We start from the raw sequence: 19,557 nt of genomic DNA on the forward strand, positions 1-19,557 counted from the left end.
CCTTTCCACACCAACTGAAGGCAGAAAATGCGTGTGCTTTGGAGTTCAACAACACCAGAAAGGGACGTGGCAGGTGGGATGGGGGAGCGGCGGGGATGGGGATGGGGGTGGGGGTGGCGTGGACGGTCCTACCTTAGGTTTGGGGACGAAGGCACGCCCTGGGATGGTGAAGCAGTTGGTGACGGTGCAGAGGTACTGGGCCATCACAGACAGACGGCTCCTCTGCCTGCTACCCGTGCTGGCGGTCAGCCTCTGAGAAAGAGAGAGAGAGTCACACACACACACACACACACACACACACACACACACACACACACCACACCATGACCAACACACCTAACCCTGGGCACTGCTGCACTCACCACAAGACCAATCCAGCGTTGGCCTACTTAACTCTAGGCAGCAGGCTGGATTGTGTCTAGTGGACCTGAGGCTTGCGCACTCAGATCACTGCCAGGACAGTTCTCTTGTTGCCTTGGGCAAGAGGCTCTACCTGCATTGCCTCTGTGCCCCAACCCCCCAGGCTTATGAAATAACTACCTAACCAGTTCAAATATTCACCATCCCATTAACCTGCCAGAGAGGAAAGAACAGTAAATGCATTTCCTCAACAGATCCTATTATCTAGGACGTTTTACACAGATCACATGTGACACATCACCCATTTATACAGCTGGACTTCAGCTGAACCGATTCAAGGTGAGCACCCTCACTTTGGGAAAGTTTGTGTAAGTTTTTGGGCGAGTTGTGCTCCCCTCAGGGTCTAAAGCTATGATCTTCTGGTTATATAGCAAGTCCCATTCCCAAACCACTGTGCCACACTTCTGATGAGGTCATACAGAACCCCCACTCCCAAGCTCCACCTCAGTGCAGGCGCTGAACAGCTCAGCTGCTCTTTAAATGGTCTGGATGGGGTGACCGTAGATGCAGACCATCAGACTACCCCCCCCATCCCTACGCTATAGAGACCAGTGCATCTGTGTAGTGCCTGCTCTACACTGATTCCCGTGAATAAGCAGACTTTAAAAAAAAAAGATATGATTGATTAAAGTATGGAACAGTTTCTCAGTATTTGTAGCGCAAGCAGAAACAGCATGGTGCTTGACACTGGGTATGCTAGATATTCTCCCAGACTACAGGCGAAATGATGAGCCAGCAAAGGCTTAATGACCCATTCTCCCCATTAACTTATAGATCTTATGTACTAAACATTCATCTGGAGTCCCTCTTTACAGTGCCTTTTAAAAAGCACACTGATTACACCGGAGCGGCAGTGTAGCATAGCGGTAAGGAGCAGGACTTGTAACTGAAAGGTGCTGCTGTTGTGCCCTTGGGCAAGGTACCTAACCCACCATTGCCTCAGTACATATCCAGCTGTATAAACGGATAACATGTAATGATCACTACACCATTACTGAGTGAGACGGTCTGACAGCACCATGTCTGAGCACGAACCTCGGCCACCTCCTTCTGGAAGGTGAGGGTGAGCTGAGTGCGTCCGAAGGTGAAGGGGCCGTCTTGGTTGGCCATGTTCTCCAGCCACTTGATAATTAGGGGAGTGGAGACGTTGAAGGGAAGGTTCCCGATGATGTGCAGGTTGGGCGGCTCTGACGAGGAGGAGCGGGAGGCATGGCGACAGGGCTTAGCACTCAAATGGCATGTATGGAAATGTAGTCCCGTAACACAGGAAGTGACAGAAGAGAGAGGCCTCCTGGACTACAGATCGGGTGTGGCTGCCTTGTGTATGTGAAATTCGCTAATCTGAACCAATCAGTGCAATCAGTCTTTTGTCAATGATCACTGACTCATGTAACATAGTGGCTTCACCTATCATGGGGTTCACGAAGCCTCACTCTTCCCAACACCACAGATAGCTGACGTGAAGATGACCACATGCTGCTGTCCAACACATTTCCAAATATTTAATCACCTGGCAAACCGTCATCCAGAACGACTTTCAAAGCAAAGGTAAATACATGCATATGATGAGGGTACATGAACAATAGTACATATGTAAAACACATTATGTGTCAAGACTTCACAAAGTGCCACAATAACCGGTCCCATACCGAACAGAGACTAAATGCTACCATTAAGATTATCAACAGCTAATGTCAAAGTGCAACAACACTTAAACCCTGAAGTACTGTGAAAGCTGGATTTAAGTGCTGTAATGACCATGTAGCTGAGCCCAAATGTGAATCTGAATAAGTGCACTTTAAATGTGGTGAAAGATGGACAACAACTCAAATATGGGGTCCTAACTTACACTGGGAGCTCATTCCAGCCAAAGCAGTCTGCGGAGATGGACGTGCAGTTGCAGTTGCCACACATCTCTCCTGCATGACACCAGCTAGTCGGCAGAGCCAGGGAGAGCCAACAACACTCACCGTCCTCCCACTTCCTGGTTATGTGTGTAGGGAAGCCCCTGTCCATCCGGTAGGTAAGTATGTCACCGTGAACAATCCTCATTCTCCCCGGAGCGGCTTCTGTCAAAAGCTGTGAAAACATGCATGCAGTGACGCTGTAACCGCCTCCTGACAAACCCCAGGGATGGAGCCTGCATAGAGCAGGCACGCAACGCAGCGCGCACACACACACACACACACACACACACACACACACACACACACAGACACACACACACACACACACACACACACACACGACTGACACATGCACAGGAGGGGGCAGACAGACTACCTGTGACTCATGTTACATACGCATTCAGATGCACACATTCACGATCCGTTTTAAAATTCTGGTGGCGTCTCTGGTGTCATAGCTTTCTGAACCAAATGTAGAGGCACACAGTTCAGACATGCTGCTTCAATGACACCATTATGTCATCACTGCGCTGACAGCAGTGGATAATTCCAGAAACATGCCTTTTATGGGCAATATATATATCAGTATAACTTCTATGTGCACTGCATAGAAGGTGCATGTAGGCTTTTTATCATATCTTATATTACATATGTGCAAGACAGAGAATGATGAACAGCGTTGATATGTTCATATGACTAATTGGTTTTGTATATATTTATAAAACTGGATCGAACATTTGACAACCACATTTCATCAGATAGAAATGTGCAATCTTTTATAAACTACAAAAACAGGCTTTCCTGTTTTGTAGCTAACACTGAGGAGGTTCAGTGAGAGTTTCAGTGATGCCTTTCTAAAAATAATAATAATAATAATAATACATTTCCAGAGCCATAGCCTGCATTCTGAATCTTCATATGCTTGGACAGGCACTGCTACAAAATCTGCCCAGAGGGGATCTCCTTTGAAACCTCTTCCAAAGCGTGTATCACATAACATCAGACCAAGCATGACGTTGCTCATCCCATGTGGCGAACTTCAACAGAGCCCACAAACCAAAGAACATCGACACACCCAATCAGCTCTCAGGACGAGAGCGCTTTCGGCTTCCAGCCTTTCATGTCTGTGCAACATGGATGCTCAGGAGCACCACCTACCTTCAGCCCGGGGATGAAGCGAGTGTCCTTCTCCACCACCAGCAGGTCGGCGGCGCCGGCGCTGAGGATGGACCGGGTCAGGCCTCCCGGGCCCGGGCCTACTTCACACACGTGCGCGTTCCTCAGTTTGCCTGCATGCCGCACGATTTTATCTGTGTGACATCATTAAGGGACAGTGTCATGTGACTTCATTCTGATAGCGTTTTCAGGCAGCTTAAATCAAAGCACAATTAAGCACAGGCCATTTACCCAACAAGGCTATAGACTATAGTGTATCTAGCACTGTGTCAAGCCTGGTCTCTCCATGGGTTTATTTTTTAATTTCTGTGGGGCAGCAGTGTAGCACAGTGGTAGGGCTTGTAACCAAAAGGTTGCTGGTTTGATTCCCCGCTGCGGTACTGCTACTGTACCCTTGGGTCAGATACTTAACTCAGAATTGCCTCAGTAAAGCACCAGCTGTATAAATGGATAACATGTAAAAACTGCAATCTATACAAGTCGCTCTGGATAAGAGTGTTGCTAAATGCCAATAATGTACTGTAATGTAATGGGTCTCAGCCGCTCTTACCAATCCTAGAAAGCAATCAATGTATTTACAAGTCTAGAAATGAATGTCAGGCTAAAACTGACCTTTAACTGAAACTTTAACTAATTTCCATGTAACTAATTTCCATTTAAAAATTTAAAAAGCTCTCCCAAATCCCCTAAGTCTCCTTTGATCAAGTGTAAAGACACTCAGTGTTTTGAGGCTCTCCTCCTAGCTTACACGATTGATGCCTGGAAGCAGTAAAAAAAACACCCCCATAGTTGAAGAATGCCACCAAAGTGATCAAAGCTCAGTGTGTTGTTTTTAGTCTGGATGGTCCATCAGTGTTGCTGTAAGCAAATGATGGCCCTAGGCAAAATCCAACAAACAACAAAATCAAACCTCTGAAGCTTTACAGAAGCAGACCCTGGCGTTCAGCTGAGGTCCACCACTGGCTCAGAGCAACACTGACGGGTCATCCACTTTAGAAAGGACCTGACTGAGGACAAAGGCCAGCCCAGCCACCCAAAAATATAAATAACAACACAGCATCCACTGCTGTCTCCCGATGACACACATTAAGATATGGTACTGTAAGGTGCGAAGATGACATGAGGATGAAGAAGACAGAATGACAAAGACAATGGGGCTGGCATACCTGTGAGTCTCATGTCCAGGAGAAAGTTCTGAGACAGCTGTTTCTGCGCCCGCAAATTGTACAGCTTGATGATCTCTCCAATGGTTGGAAGAGGGGGCAGTCGAAAAGAAGCCAGTTTATTTGAAGCCATCATTCCTTGTGTTACTTTGGAGGTAAACACCTTTAAAATGAGAAAAATGACAGTTGCAAAAATTTAAAAAATAACTGCCAATTGGGTGGTCAGTGTATAATTTAGTTTAACCTGCAAGATGGAACATATCAGTTGATGCCTAAAGCTAAATAACAGAATACTCCATCTTATCAAAATCTATATGCATAATTATGCCTGTCAAAATATACTATTCTTTTACAGGATATTTCTTGTAATGAATTTTGTTAAGCACAAATCACCAACAACAACGTCTATTATCATCATTTTTATTTTAGTTACTTTTGAAACCGCCCCAGGACAATTTGCATAAATATTATATGATAACCATGTACACAGCTATATACCGACTTAAGCATTTCAGGGTAAACATTCCACTCACGAGTGCCGCAGCTGTGTTATACCAGGGAAAAACGCAACCTCTTGTATACAAGTCGCATCCCGGGATCAATCACTACACCACACTGCCCCCTACTGCCACGTTAGAGAAAGATTTCTAAAACTTAGCTGCAACTGTTCTGTTGACTGTATAAACTCATACCGTTTGGGCATTTTGATTTATGGCCTTTCAGAAATGCATAACAACTGGATACAAGACCCGTGTGGGTGTTTATTTAATTATTTTGAAATATAACCTTCAATTGGACAACAAATCGATATACGTCAACATTTATTTCTAGTGTCATCACTCTATAAAATGTGAAGCACTATCGGTGCCCCCGTTCTGCGTAAATTTTACGCGTGTAAGCGCTACCAGGTAGCATATATTTGTGGATTTTTTCCTGATCTCCATATAAAACCAGTTACAAGAAATCGACTTAGTGGCCCAAGGAAACGGAAATGATCCTATCAATATGGTCAGTGTACCTAACTAACCATGTTGCTTCATCAAGATCGCGTTTTCAAAGTTAAAGGACTCCACCAGACAGCGTCCGCCATTGATCTATACTAACAACACTATATTATATCAAATTTCAATCAGGCTTTGGAGTGACACGATCCAGGCGGCTAGGCATACGACATCTTTCACGAACCAGACTGAAGTATGCTGTCCATGAAGGCATGTTCTGTATTTGACTATAAACTTAAATGCCAAATAACAGCACAGTAAACCTAACAGCCGTTGAATACCATCGACTGATTGTTGTCTCATGTCCTCCAATCTCAAATGTGTTAAGGCTGAGGGGGCAATGCATTCGCCGCCGGACAAATCGAATTAATTTTCACCCTTAAATCTAATTCGTGCCAGCTCAACCTTGACATCTCCGAAAATTGCATCTGGGACAAGGGGGTATATAAGCGAATATTTTCCATATATCTATCCGGTTTTGTCTTCTTGAGGCTGCAAACATCTAGGACGCTACCAGAGGTTGTCCACAACCTGCTACGCTCTGTACCACGCTCTGAATGAACACAATTGCCACCCAGAGGTTATCAGGTCATTGTGAAGAGATGAGAGGCATGTAACGTTAGCTATGTAACTAACGACATTGTATGTGCAATCAAGTTATATTTCCCATCGAAAAGAAAACAAACGGCTTTCAACATTTACAGAACCCATTTAATAATAAAACCCAATTTTCTGCCTTCCAGCTAGGTAGTCTAGCTAACGCAGCTAGCTAGTTAGACTCTAGCTAAGTTACATGCAGTAGCCAGCTAGCTAACTTAACGTTGCATGTAGTGGCAAGAGATCCTCTTTATGTGGACAAATAATTCCTGTAATCGTGCGATTTCTACTTTTACACATTTTACCATAAAACGGTTGTATTTATATAGCGATACGTAAATAAAACGTGCTCAAATATCAGTAAATTACCTAACTAGCTTGCAGTCAACATAACAACACACGTTTCTCACCAGAGCGACAAGGTTCCTGCTCGGTTAGATGACGTAATTTAATTGACAGCAAGTATGTCCAGTGAGCGTGCAGGTATCACAAGCCGCTACCAATAATTGTGAGCAAGGCGGGTTTTCCGTTTGTCCTTGGCAGTTTGGAGTTCACGAAATTATTTCTGCACCGTGCTGCCTACAAACTGGCAGTATATCTGAAGGGCGTTTTAATCTCTGTATGATCTGATGGTAATGTCCAGTCAGGACGATTTATTTTATTCACTGTCCCTACTCTCAGCAGATAAACATACCATAAAGGCAAATGAATATGCACAACGCCGTGCCCTAAAATGCAGTATCCGGTATGATTCACAGCAAAATTAAAGTTTGATGACTTATAAAGTGAGCTGATACTTTTGAAGAAATAACAAGGCTGTAAAACAATTCACACTGAGCAGTCGAATTGGCTTGGTTTCTTGGGTTATACGGTTGGAATGGAGTGAAATTCAGCTTCAGCCTGTTTTGATGGTGTGTTCATGCCATGTAACTTGTCATAATAAATTACACTATAAAATCTGGTGAATCGAACGAGAGGAGTATCTCTATAGTTATACTTTTATAGCATATAAACTATAAATGAATGTGGAACACAATGGATGAATGCACGTGTTACCGATGTGAGAATGACTCTGGTATGTTGTAACCAGGATTGAGTGCACCGAACACGTTCCATTGCGCAGAATTCCTAGCAATGACAGTCAGTAGGGCCGGACGGGACTCCATGGGGAATATGAACACTTGTCTAAATGGATTCAACGCTTAGGTATTTAGGGAGAAACGCATTTTTGCACAAGTGATATCAGGTCGATCGCACCAGAGGGCGCTGTGTGCTCATTCTCTCTTTAGGAGTGGCGAAAGTAGCTTGACAGTGAAAGGGACATCTAAAGTTCAGCAGTAAGATGAAATATGCGTTTATTACTTGTATGCAAGTATGACAATCTCTCTGGTGGTAGGTTTCTCTTTTAAAAGTTCACAGGAGTTGGTATCACACGTTATTGCTCTAAAGTAATTCCTTTCCTTAGCGAGAGCAGTGAAACCAAAACATTACTATTGTCTGCAGGCAGTGGTCTTGCGCAATTTTGCGTGCCCTGCGTAGGGTCCCAACCATGTAGTCTCTCCCACATCCACCTATCTTAACTAATCATGTGACCATTGATATATCAGAGTGGGGGCACACACTCAAGTCTACGTCGTGACCACTCTGAGTTTTGTCTGTTGCATACCCGCCTGATTACTTATTGTGTTGATCTTGTGCCTGACATCCGACTTCGTCCCTGCCCGCCGCCCTGCCTTGGTTGCCTGATCTGCCTGCCTGCTCGGTCTGACCCAGCCTGTTCCTGTTTTTTGACCCCTGCACCTTGTTTATTCTGCCTTGGACTGCCTTCCTGGTTTTTGACCCTGCCTGTTCTGCCACTACAAACCTGCCCTGCGATTTCAATAAAGCCTGTTGGAACCTGAGTACGCCAGGTCTTCGTCTGAGTCCATGCCTGTGCCCTGACATTTTATTTGCCTGTCAGCCACCTCTTCTTACAGTGTCATGTGTGCCCAAAGCCTATCAGGCCAGAGTTTGCTTGATCATTACCTCTGTGCAGGCCTTCCGCATTTGGCATGCCTCAACCTTCTGTCTTAGATGTTCCATCTTGCTTCTTTCTGGCTGCTTCTGCTTCTTACTTTTTTCTTTTAACTGTAAAACCTGAAAAGCTTTTATTCTTCTCCTCCATCACTTTGGCTACTTACTTTCTTTTTCTTTGGAAGGAGAAAATTTTAAATGGAAATCAAAACAATCTTTTATTTAATATGAGATTATAACACAATATACATAAATCAATCTGGTTAACTAACCTGAGACCACTTATCAGAGATTGTGATTTCTCTCTATGCATAAAATGCATTTGGAAGGTATAATATCTTTAGAATATAATGGACATTTAAAGTACAGTGGAGACAATATCAAACGGACTGGTGAGAGTGCAATCGGGGAAGGAGGTCAATCATTAACGTCAAATGAGTGATAAAATGTAATGTAATCTTATAATATAATATGACCAATAAGGCCTGACAGTTGGAAATTAAAATTTCATTCTTCCCAGACCGTGATGCTGTTTGTATGAAAATGGATTTGCAAGTAAAAGCTTGCTATCCCTGATAATCTGGAATTTCCACAGAGAGTATGAAAAAGTTAAAACAAGTTAACATTAATAACTGTTACAGCATTAACTTTAACCATCGCTAACTTTAACAGATCTAACTTGGTAGCCAACATATCATCTCAACTTTCCTCCTAGCTGTGCTCCTGTCTTTTGATAATTTAACACACTGCAGACCCTTTTGATGAAATTAAACAGCCCTTTTAACAAAGCTATTTAATCCCTCCTGACTATGTTGACTCAGGGAAATGGCTATTCTCTATTCACTCCAGTAATTTGCACACAGGTTATGATAGCTTGTCCGATGTAGCAATAGTAAAGGGGCGGGGCTTAGCAAGGACTATCACCAGTTATTTCTCATTTTGAAACAATTACATCTAGCCAATGAGCATTAGTGAGCTGGTCAGCCCTGTCGCAGCTGAGCCAATTAGAGTGATAGACGTGAAATTATGATGAAATTAGTTTTAGCAGCATAGTAGGTTGAGGGCTGCCCCTTACCTCCTGTTCCGGCTAGGATTTTGAAAATCTCAGAACAGATTTAAAAAAAAAACTAATAAAAATGACTGAAATAGTACATTTTTAACAGGCTATAATACAACCAATAAGGCCTTAATTCCACTCTTCCCTAGGCCTTGGGGCCTCCCCACACCACAGGGGCTGCGGGGATGACAGTGACACCAGAGTCTGCAGGTACAGGGGCTGCACGTTTGGCCAATTGGCCTCTAATGAGAAAAGACAAGGCTGCTGATTCCTTTACCTGCATCTCCTGACATGCACCCCATCTTGGTGCTGCAAAGCCAAAAATATTTGTGTTGACGCTAGTCTGTCACAGTAAAGACAACAGAAATTAGACCTCATGGGCTGACACCTCTGTGCCCGAGTCATGCGGCAAAAGGACTCTGAACACCCAATAACTATTTCCTCTGTCTGCCAGCAGAGGGCACTCTGCAGCACAGGAAATTCTTCCCTTCTCTCTGATATTTTACCTGTACAAGGGCTTTATGCACTGTCATAAACACCTCGTAATTATAAATGTTTTATGCATGTGCCTTGCCATCCTCTGCAACATATGTTAGGTTTTAATTCATGTTTTTTTTTTTTATCCCTGATGTTATTCTTGTTTTTGTGTGCCTCAAAATGTCCCTGACTTACAACATAAATGTTAGTTTTTACATTAAAGGTTTAGCCTACCATGCGGGGGCAATGTGGGTGTGCAGCTGTGATTATGGCATTAGGCCTTGTAGCCAGCAGGTGGCTGACTCAAATCGCACGAGGAACGTGTTTTTCATAAACTGCTGCTCTTAACCTGTATTGGATCAGTGTTGCATTCACAGCATTCAATGAAATGGATAATGTGAAAAGTATTGACTCCACAACTTGCACTGGATCTCTATGAGGTCTCTATTAATTATGTAAATGAAGCAAGGCAGGAAAAGGACTGATTGGGCATTCTGGGTAGGAGTGCTGCATAGTGGTAAGGAGCAGGGCTTATAACTGAAAGGTTGCTGGTTCAGTTCCCTGCTGGGACACTGCCACTGTACCTTTGGACAAAGTACTTAACCCACAATTTCCTCAGTAAATGTCCAGCTGTATAAATGGATAAAACCATAACCTATGGACGTTGCTCTGGATAAGAGTCTGTTAAATGACAATAAAGTAATGATTGGGACCCTGCTCGTTTTTCGAGGTATAGTGTGAGGTGCATGTCTTGCACGTTTTATTTGAGTGAGATGGTTTGGGCAAACAGACAATGCTCACGTCATAGCAGCTGAGTGTCTCAGTGTGGATTTCCATCACAGCTGCCTACTTTGGACACATGGTGAAATGTTTTATCATTCAGTTCAATACACTACGGGGTGGGTTGAATGAACTACCAAAGAATTATCTGTAGCAATACCTCAGAAAAAAATCAATCAATTTTAAATTCACAGCCATATTTTAACCGCATGTTTGATCTGCTATTATCTCATATTGCTTTTGTTTAATGCTTCACATTATCTTAAATTGACATATAAATTGGAAGACGTTAGTGAAATCAAGCATTAATTCTAAAATTATACAGGTAAACAGGTGAAAAGAAATGCAATCAAACGGTATAGGCTTTTAAGGAGAAACCAACATGACAGAGCAAAGTACAAGTACAGAAGTAATACACAAAACTTTTGTAAATTAGCATTGCAGTACAGGTAGCAACATTTATAACTCTACTTTTGGGTATGTTTTAACTTCTTCATTCCAGGCACAGATCTATTGTCTGATCATGTCATTCCAATACAGCAGAATAGAAAATGACAACACCAATTCAAAAAACAAGCACAGCTTCTCTAGGGAATTCAAGTGCAACTGCAGGGACAGCAGCAAACTTGCATTTTGGGAGTGGAGTTACGGAGAAATATGAATGTGCAGCACTGAAACTGCTTCTCCGAAAGCAGCACTATAGATTCCCCTGGTTTATGCTCAACATCAGTTTTCCTTCAATAATTTTGATGAATTTGGTTCCATAGCCAGGGCTTTAAAAAAATCAAACACCATCTGATTATGGAAAGTAAGACTACCATGCTACCTCAGGCCAGTGGAGGCAAAGTGACCCTCATCCTTCTTCGGGAGGCTGAGACCAGACAAAGACATTCAAAACGCCCACCTTTTTTTTGCTCACAAGACACTTTATAATGCAGTACATTTGCATATCTGATGCTTTTACCTAGAGTGACTTACATAGCTTATGCTCTTTACATTTCACACCCATTTGTACTTCTGAATATTTATTGAAGCACTTGGGCAATGTGCTGGCCCTTTTGGGAATCCTGATCCTTACTGATCACACCATACTGCTGCCCACATGTTGAGGCACATCAAATGGAAAGCGCACTCTCGTTTCCAACACAGTATCCTCACACACTGCCCCGATGCAGACTGACTCCACGTGCATTTGAACCAGCACCTGAGGTTCCCCCCCACATTTTAGGCAGTTTCTCTGCTCACGACTGCACAGCTCACTGCGCCAAAGTTCACTTGCTGCAGGACGGTTCGCCTTGTCACCCGCTGACTGAGGTGCTCAAGAATTAGAGGCCAGAGCGGCACTCATTTCTACTGCTACTTTTTTTCCAATTCCTTGAGTGTCAGCTCTGTCTGACAGCATGAATCTGACGCAATCCCATAAAAGCCCAATTTTCAAACTCTGTCTTATCCTCACTGTGCAAGTGCAGTACTCAAGAACGGTATTATTCCCAAAAGCTGCATCTCTGAGTCAACCACAGTTGTATGCCGTGAAACATTGGATTGACTTAAAATAAATGGATTTCTGTTTTTTGGAAGTAGCATGATGATTCCATTTGTGTAACAACCATTGCAGTTAATGTGAATGTGTCTGTTGTAATAAGAAATGTGCAACTGCAAATGTGTGGATTGCGTAAAAGTAATTGTGTAACAGGTTATGTGTTCTGTTATCTGTAACAACGAAATGTAACTACATGGGAATGTTTTGCCCCGATGGACACTGTGTTTGGAAATAACTTTAGTCAAAACTTTAGACAAAAGTAATTGTAAGTGTTCACATTTAGTGTCTTGAACATGGCTTCTGCTTCACGGGCAGGAAGAGAGGGCAAGGGAGTCCTTTATGCTTGAGGATGATAAAATCACGTCTGGTATGTAATTAATACGCCTAAGCTTTTCCCGTTTTACATTCTTTTGTTGGGACCACATACTCTCAACCAGAGTTGTCTTTTTATTCCTTTTCATTCCAACACACCATAGGGAACCTGTTGGATTAAGCCAGTCTGGGGGGGGGGGGGACGGACACTTTAGTCATGACAGTGTATACAGGATAATTATCCAGTGGTGGTAAACATAAAACAAAGTGCGAAATTCAGGTCACTGCTGGTCACTGAAGCTCAAACCTCCTGAACAAAATCAAAAATCCGAAAGACAAGGCCTCAAAGTGCAACTCGCACGAGAGTTTAACAGAATAGCTAATTAGGGAGCCTGTAATCAGCAAGGGAAACCTTCAAAAAGTGTTGTGGCCTGCCCTGTGAGGCGGCTTTAATCATCAGGGTTCGGAGGCGGCCTGTTCTGCTCTTTGAAGCTGGGTAATTCAGTGTAAATGTTATGCCTCCCAAAGCGTTCTGGAAGGGAAGGCCTATGATGCGGGCGGCCCTGCCAGGCGGGGCGCCGTGGGCAAAAGGGCAGACGTTTGAAACCTGGGATGCTGTGGGCGCTCTCCCCCCACACACACACGCACGCATCGTTTGGCAGTGTACTCCTCGTAACCCATGGCCCCCAACCGGGCGCTGAGAGAGGAGTCTGGCAAACGGCTTGTTGGTTTTTGTGCCTGTGATGGTAGCTGCTATCCAGATCGACCTGCATAGGGTGCATTTGCGCAGCTGGATATTTACTGGAACAGTCTGAACCAAGGACCTTCCTCGAGGGTACAGCGCACAAGCACACCGCTATGCTACAAATGTTCTGCAGGCAATCATCTCGAAGGCTAGAGTGTAGATGTGGAGCACCATTTGATCTGTTTGAAAGCTGTGTCTTTTACAGAAGGAGGGAGTTTTCGAGAGACATTTGATCTCTGCCGACTCCAAACCCTCACCTTCCTCTTTCCTGGCTGTGTTCCCAGTGCCACCGCAGCTCTCTCTCCAAGAGCTAAAAATGTTTGGAAAAAGTATTTCTTAAGAAAGTATGGAATGAGAACTGACACAGACCCTGTTACCCTTCAGCACTGTATTGGAAAGAACATCAGTTAGCCGCAGCACTTATTTACAACAAAGAGAGGATTCAGTTGTTTACCTTTGCCTTTACCTTTACCTTTACCTTTACCTTTTACCAGTTGTCTCGCTGGAGCTAGAAATTAATTTGGAGTTTTCAGGAAAGAAAAACGTCAATATTTGAAAGGGAAATCTGGGGAAAGTGTTTACTTGGATGTACTAAACATACATAGGAGTCACAAGCCTTCCACAGTATATCCAACCAAATACTCCCCCTGGAAGCCACCTGACAATGTTAAAAAAAAAATCATTTTTTTTGGAATCCTTAAAATAGCAGGTAAGTTGCCGCTATCCTACATGAGGTGATTTGAGACAGCAAGTTGAAAGTTATTTCGAAACTCTCTTCTCAGAATTCTGAAAAAACCTTTCGGGGCTTTTTGGAACACCAGTGAAATATTGGCCTGTCAGGACAGGTTATATTAGACGCACACCTTCATAATCGTGATTGATTAATATTCATTCATGTGCGCCATCAGCTGGTTTGAAATTAACATATTGCCCTGCTTGTAGTCCTGTCAAGAATAATTAAATGAGGTTTTCTCTGTCTGACCTCAGGTTATCAAGGAAAGTTTCTAGCCCTTCTGCAGCTTTATTACTCTTCGGTTTAATCCCCAACAGCATCTCATCCACATAACCTCTGACCTTTAAAATCAAAGAGAGCTGTGATTCAACAAAAATAGCTGATATATGACTGAAAATTATGACCACCTCCCTCCCCCCTGCCACCAGAACAAAATGTCACAGCACAAAACATTTGGCCAATAGTGATATGCAAAGTGTCTCCACCCAAACAGTATGGGATGTTCAAATAAAGCTGGATGACTGAAACGTCCATTTTGAAGCGTGTTTTCCAGTTTACAGTTTAATCGTCACATTTCAGAAAGCAGAATATGAATTTGATGATTTAAAACTTTTTTTTTATAATCTTGATACTGTCCTTGGTTGAAAAAAAAGGAGAAACGGAAGGGGAGCAGATGTAATTTTCTTGATGGAACACACAGTATCACCAGACGTCGTAGTCTTGGCATCGGAGCTTTGCATGTTTGTTTATGAATCTATTTATTTTCAGAGGGTCGATAAGGAGCCATATTCTGCGTGGGGCCAAGGATCCACGGATTACCTTATCAGCAGGTTCGTTAAGATGACACGATTAGGATAATTGTTCCGGCTGCTAATCAGAAGGAAGCACGGCAGGCCGGGGTTCGATTTCAGGGACGGCCCTTATCTGCAGTTAAGGGGGGAAACAGGGGGACAGAGGAAGCATTCGGCTCACGCTGAAAGGGGGGGGGGGGGGGATGGGGGGGGGGGGGGGGGGGTGAGGGGGGAGGGGCAATCGACCGATCCTCTCCGAGCCTCGCTAAGGGAAGGTTATTTAAGCATTTCAGGCCAAGTGATGGGAATGTTTGCAACACACAGCGTTCACCTCCCTCCGCCTCATCAGATAAAAATCAATGATCAAAAGTGGGAATGATTTGCTGACATATTCAGGTCGTCCATCTCCATATCAATGACATCTTTGATATACTGTCTTGGGGTGGTATTTGAGTGTATTCCGCTATCTTTAAAAGCAATGCTCCTATCGATCAGCAGCGTTTCACGCACAAACACTCACCAGCGTGTGGTGTTTGGAATGACAATTCAGGTTCAGGGGCTCAGTGAACCGGTAGCTTGGAGGAATGTATCTGGTGCTGACTTGGACTGATACTCAGTTTTGTCAGCAAATGTTCCTCAATGTGTGTAAAAGAGATGTTCGCTCCTATTTTTCTGTCACTATAAACTGAGGATAAAGAAGGGGACATGCAGTAAGCTTGTTTTTCACCATGCCTAAGATAATATTTATGTTACAAAACTGAGGCTTCAGTGGTGACAGATCTTCTGCTTGTGTTTTAGTGTGAAATGCCGCTTCTCAACCTTATTGTTCCTTTGTTGTTTTACGCATGTAGCGGTTACCATGTGAAGCATGGATCTACCACTCGAAAACCCCACTCTCTCAACTTCTGTAATAATAACAGTGAGTCCAGATGTGTTGTTCCTGCAATGTTAATACATGCACCTTGTACTCTTACTTTGTACAGAAAGTACTCTTAAGAAGAGCGTCTGGTAAATGATTAAACATAAATGTAACCCTGATGTACATGCATTATTTTTTCAGGTAGGGAGAGAGGCACTCTATAGTGTATAGTGGAATACAGCCCACCAAAACATCTACAGATCTTGATACTCTGCAACTGGGTGCAAAGAATGGCCAGCAACATAAATCTCATTCAGAGGTTTTCCGGCTGTCTACACCGAGTAGCAGATGCGAGGTCAGTATACGAGACGCTAGAGGGTCACTTTGAGCCCGCAACATCTGTTTTATTCCAAGGTCTACCTCAGGAACGCAGCACAAGCACACCCAAGCTCCACAGAAACAGCCCATGAACAGCACAGCACAGCACAAACATGGTTTTATGAAGGCTGTGAGGGCTGCCATATTGGCGAAATGGCTGGCTCTGTTTCAGCTTTTGTGACGCGGAGACACCAAGTATGTCAGTATCGCCATGGAGATTTCCCCTGTCTGGAGACTGAGGTGCTGGGAGTTCATGAGAGTGTTGTCTGGGACATTGACAAGTTAGGACGCAGAGCCTGAACTCACGACAGTAACCACAGAAAGTGCCTCAATGGATCCTGGGTGGTGGGGTTTTGGCAATTTGGGTTGGCGGAGACCTCACATTGCAATGATCTATTTTATGGCATTTTCAATTGCAAAGAAAGATGTAAACAGATATCCTTGTGGTGTTCAGCATCAGCACAAAGACCAGCATATATTCAACATTTACTACAGTCTGTGGTTGTGTTTATGTATTTGCGTGTGTGTGTGTGTGCCTATTTCTTATATTGTGCTGATTTGTGCAGAGGTCATGAGTGCAGAGAGAAACCAGTCTGTGTGGCTCCATACAGGGCTCATCATGCTAATTAAGTTAGGAAACCATTGTTAAAGCAGAGCTTAATATAATGTCATCATTGAGGCCACACTCAGTGTGTATGTTTGGCTTGGAGGAGGAGGAGGACTGGAGCCTCACTGCAGGAGATTCATATGACCTTGTATACCACAGGCGTTAAACCCAATTCCTGGAGGGCCACGTGGATCCTAATATTAATTTCAACAAATTACTCTGGTTTAATTGGTCCAATTAGTTTGTTGATTGTATATATTTGCACTGTACATTTACCAAATTGCAATAATGAGTATCAACAATTATCGGGCATATGGCACACATTTCACAGAGGTTGCAAGCAAAACCACACAAATGAATGGCACACACAGATATGAAGGTAACACATTTTTAACATTGGGTGGCTGGGGACAACCCTATTGAGTTTTTTTTTTTAACATCAAAAGTTACCACTATTCCTGATTTTTTTATATATATATTTCTAGACTGGAAACATAACATTAATATTCTGAGATAGTCTCGACAACAGGTTTTGTGGGTGTGCTTATTTTTTGAAAATGGCCCATGGGACCTTCCAAAACAATCAAAATCTATTTTGAGGCATAATTAGCCAAGTCATCGAACGTCATTGCACTAAACACCAGTAATAAATTAGACACGATAGACTAATTAATACTACCTCATTATGGATGCATAATATGGCGACATAGGACACAGAACAAAGGTCAGAAAACAAAAGGCCTTTCAACGAATCCATTTTTAAAATGTGTGAAATTAAAAAAGTATATTCACATTTTGAGTCTGAGTTCTGGATGTTTCTCGAAATTGTTTATCAACAGAGTACAGTTTGAATATTTGCGCAAAGTTCCCCTTTGACAAATTTCAGAATTATTGGAATTATTATGATCGTCCCACTCAAACTGTTAGACGAGTGAATGTAACAGAGAGAACATTCGGTATGTAACTGAGAGTTATGCGCAGGGCGGTTTCAGCGTGTTATTTTCAGACCCGTGTTTTCTACAGTTTTCCTCTCCACCTCCGCTCTGTATTGTGTAATCTCAATAACCGTAAACGAGACCGGCCTCTGACTGTCATTGGGTTTATATTTTTCATTTTTAAAATAATAACTTTTCAACGCATTTTTTTCCTGTTTGCGCAGCAGTGAAGGGTAGAGATCGCGTCAGAAGCAATCCAGAAAGTGTGCCGCATTCTGTTGGGTTTTATCGGCTGCGCCAGCGCCCTGCGGCGGCACACTGTCTCTCATTACGGTGCATTCCATAAAGAGGAATGAATTGAAAACGTTTATAGGTGGTGGAGAGGTAGACAAGGTAATCAAATCTGCAGCTCCGCCATTCTTGGTCGCTTGAGATTTGATGGTGGTTAATGTAAACCCAGCTGGAGTTTGCGGTCTGACCCGCAGCGTGTTCAAGCGGGCTGGAGGTGAGACGAGGCGAAGTAGAGGCTGCTGATTGTCCCGTAATTCGTTAAGTGGTTTCTGCTTTGAAGCGAAATGACTGAGTCAGGGGTATGATATTGCAGAGCACGTGCGCGTGCGTGCGGGTATGCAAGCATGTGAGTGTATATGCGTGTGTGCATAATATATGTGTAATTAATTATGTGACATTACTTCAATCTATATTTATTATACTCATATATGTATAGTGGTACTGATTTTGGTTTGATTGCCGTGGATAACTTTTGGCAATGTAAGCTGTGACTCCTTATTGGTTAATAAATATTTATATATTTATATATTGTTATTTTGTCTACCCTTGAGTCCCCTTCCATTATTTTGTCAACCCCCCCCCCCCCACACACACACACACGCACATAAACACACAAACACACACACACACGTATATGTATATGTATATATTGTATAGATTGTGTGTTTATATGAGACCCTTCTTGTTCTTCTTCCTCACCCTCACTCTGTAAGCTTTCATTCTTTGTTCTTTGTTTCCACACTCCCCCCTCCCTCTCTCCTTCTTGCTCTCACTGCCCTGTTTCCATACTCCCCCTCCCTCTCTCCCTCTCCCTGTCCCTCTCTCTCCCTCTCTCCCCTTCTCCCTCTCCCCCTCCCTCTCTCTCCCTCTCTCCCTCCCTCTCCCTCTCTCTTTCTCTTCCCCACACTGACAGAGCGGTATTCTCTCGTCGGTATGACTGCAGCATTGGGCAGACTCCCTCAGTCTGCAGATCACTGTGAGGAATGACTGTGTCAATGCGATTCTGTCAGGCAAGGCCTGGGATAGGCCCGTGATTAAGTCAGCTATCCAGGATATTGCTCTGTCAGTGCATCTGACTGCCTCAGACTATCGAAAAGGGTTTTCAATCACTCCAGCACAGCTCTAGTGGGTGCTGGAAGTGAAATTACCATCGCGTTACAAGGTGTTTATTCATCTGTCTGTGTTTTTACTTGACATACAATCTTTGTTCATAATTCTCTTATTGCTTTTTTCTACTGTGTCTTTAATGAGGAGTTGTCTCTACTGTTCCAAGATATCGGCAAATGTCACGCCTATAAACCTTTCTGTTTTTACAATGGCAACATACAGGGCTGTGTGTGCATGGAGTCCCATTCAGGTTTTTTTCCTTTTCTGCCTGTGCTTGGATTATATCATCAGGAAATCTGAAAATGTGCAGCAGCTCCTAACAAGCCTCACCAGGTGCCAAAACCCTTCCCAAAGGCCAGACACCAAATCTAACCTCTGGTTCATTGCCTGGTTCTTCGGGCAAGGATATTAAACCGAATTTATTTTCTAGTCATTGAAGAGGAACGTGAGAAGCAACTAACTCAGGACTGCTAATAAATCGGGGAGACAGAGTGTTAATGCCCTAATGCCAGCCATACCCTGCAGAGATGTTATTTTCTCGTTTCTTGCTAAGAGGTGAGGTTTGTGCTGCAGTCACTCCACTTGTATGCCATGGTAGCTCAGGAGCGGAACAGAAATGATCTTGTATATAACATAATAAGGGAGCTAGCCTATACAAATATGTATAG

The 19,557-nt window shown here is 43.4% G+C and overlaps 1 protein-coding gene across 2 annotated transcripts in view; it reads right to left on the reverse strand.

The window, feature by feature from the left end:
- The window catches only part of tfb1m (transcription factor B1, mitochondrial), a 33,067-nt gene extending 26,358 nt beyond the window's left edge, over positions 1–6,709 (reverse strand). Inside the window, exons 1-6 of one of the 2 annotated variants that reach the window (XM_036541670.1) lie at positions 6,675–6,709; positions 4,670–4,829; positions 3,486–3,637; positions 2,391–2,499; positions 1,456–1,607; positions 133–252 (exon numbers count right to left, since the gene is read on the reverse strand). In XM_036541670.1, coding sequence (XP_036397563.1) covers positions 133–252; positions 1,456–1,607; positions 2,391–2,499; positions 3,486–3,637; positions 4,670–4,802 — 666 coding nt within the window. In that variant the 5' untranslated portion in view covers positions 4,803–4,829; positions 6,675–6,709. Of the gene's footprint in view, positions 1–132; positions 253–1,455; positions 1,608–2,390; positions 2,500–3,485; positions 3,638–4,669; positions 4,830–6,633 lie in introns of both variants that reach the window. The other variant, XM_036541669.1, reaches the window with a different exon arrangement.
- Between the last annotated feature and the right edge of the window lie 12,848 nt (positions 6,710–19,557).

Source organism: Megalops cyprinoides, chromosome 12 (genome assembly GCF_013368585.1).
Source record: "Megalops cyprinoides isolate fMegCyp1 chromosome 12, fMegCyp1.pri, whole genome shotgun sequence".
In the NCBI taxonomy this organism is placed as follows: Eukaryota; Metazoa; Chordata; class Actinopteri; order Elopiformes; family Megalopidae; genus Megalops; species Megalops cyprinoides.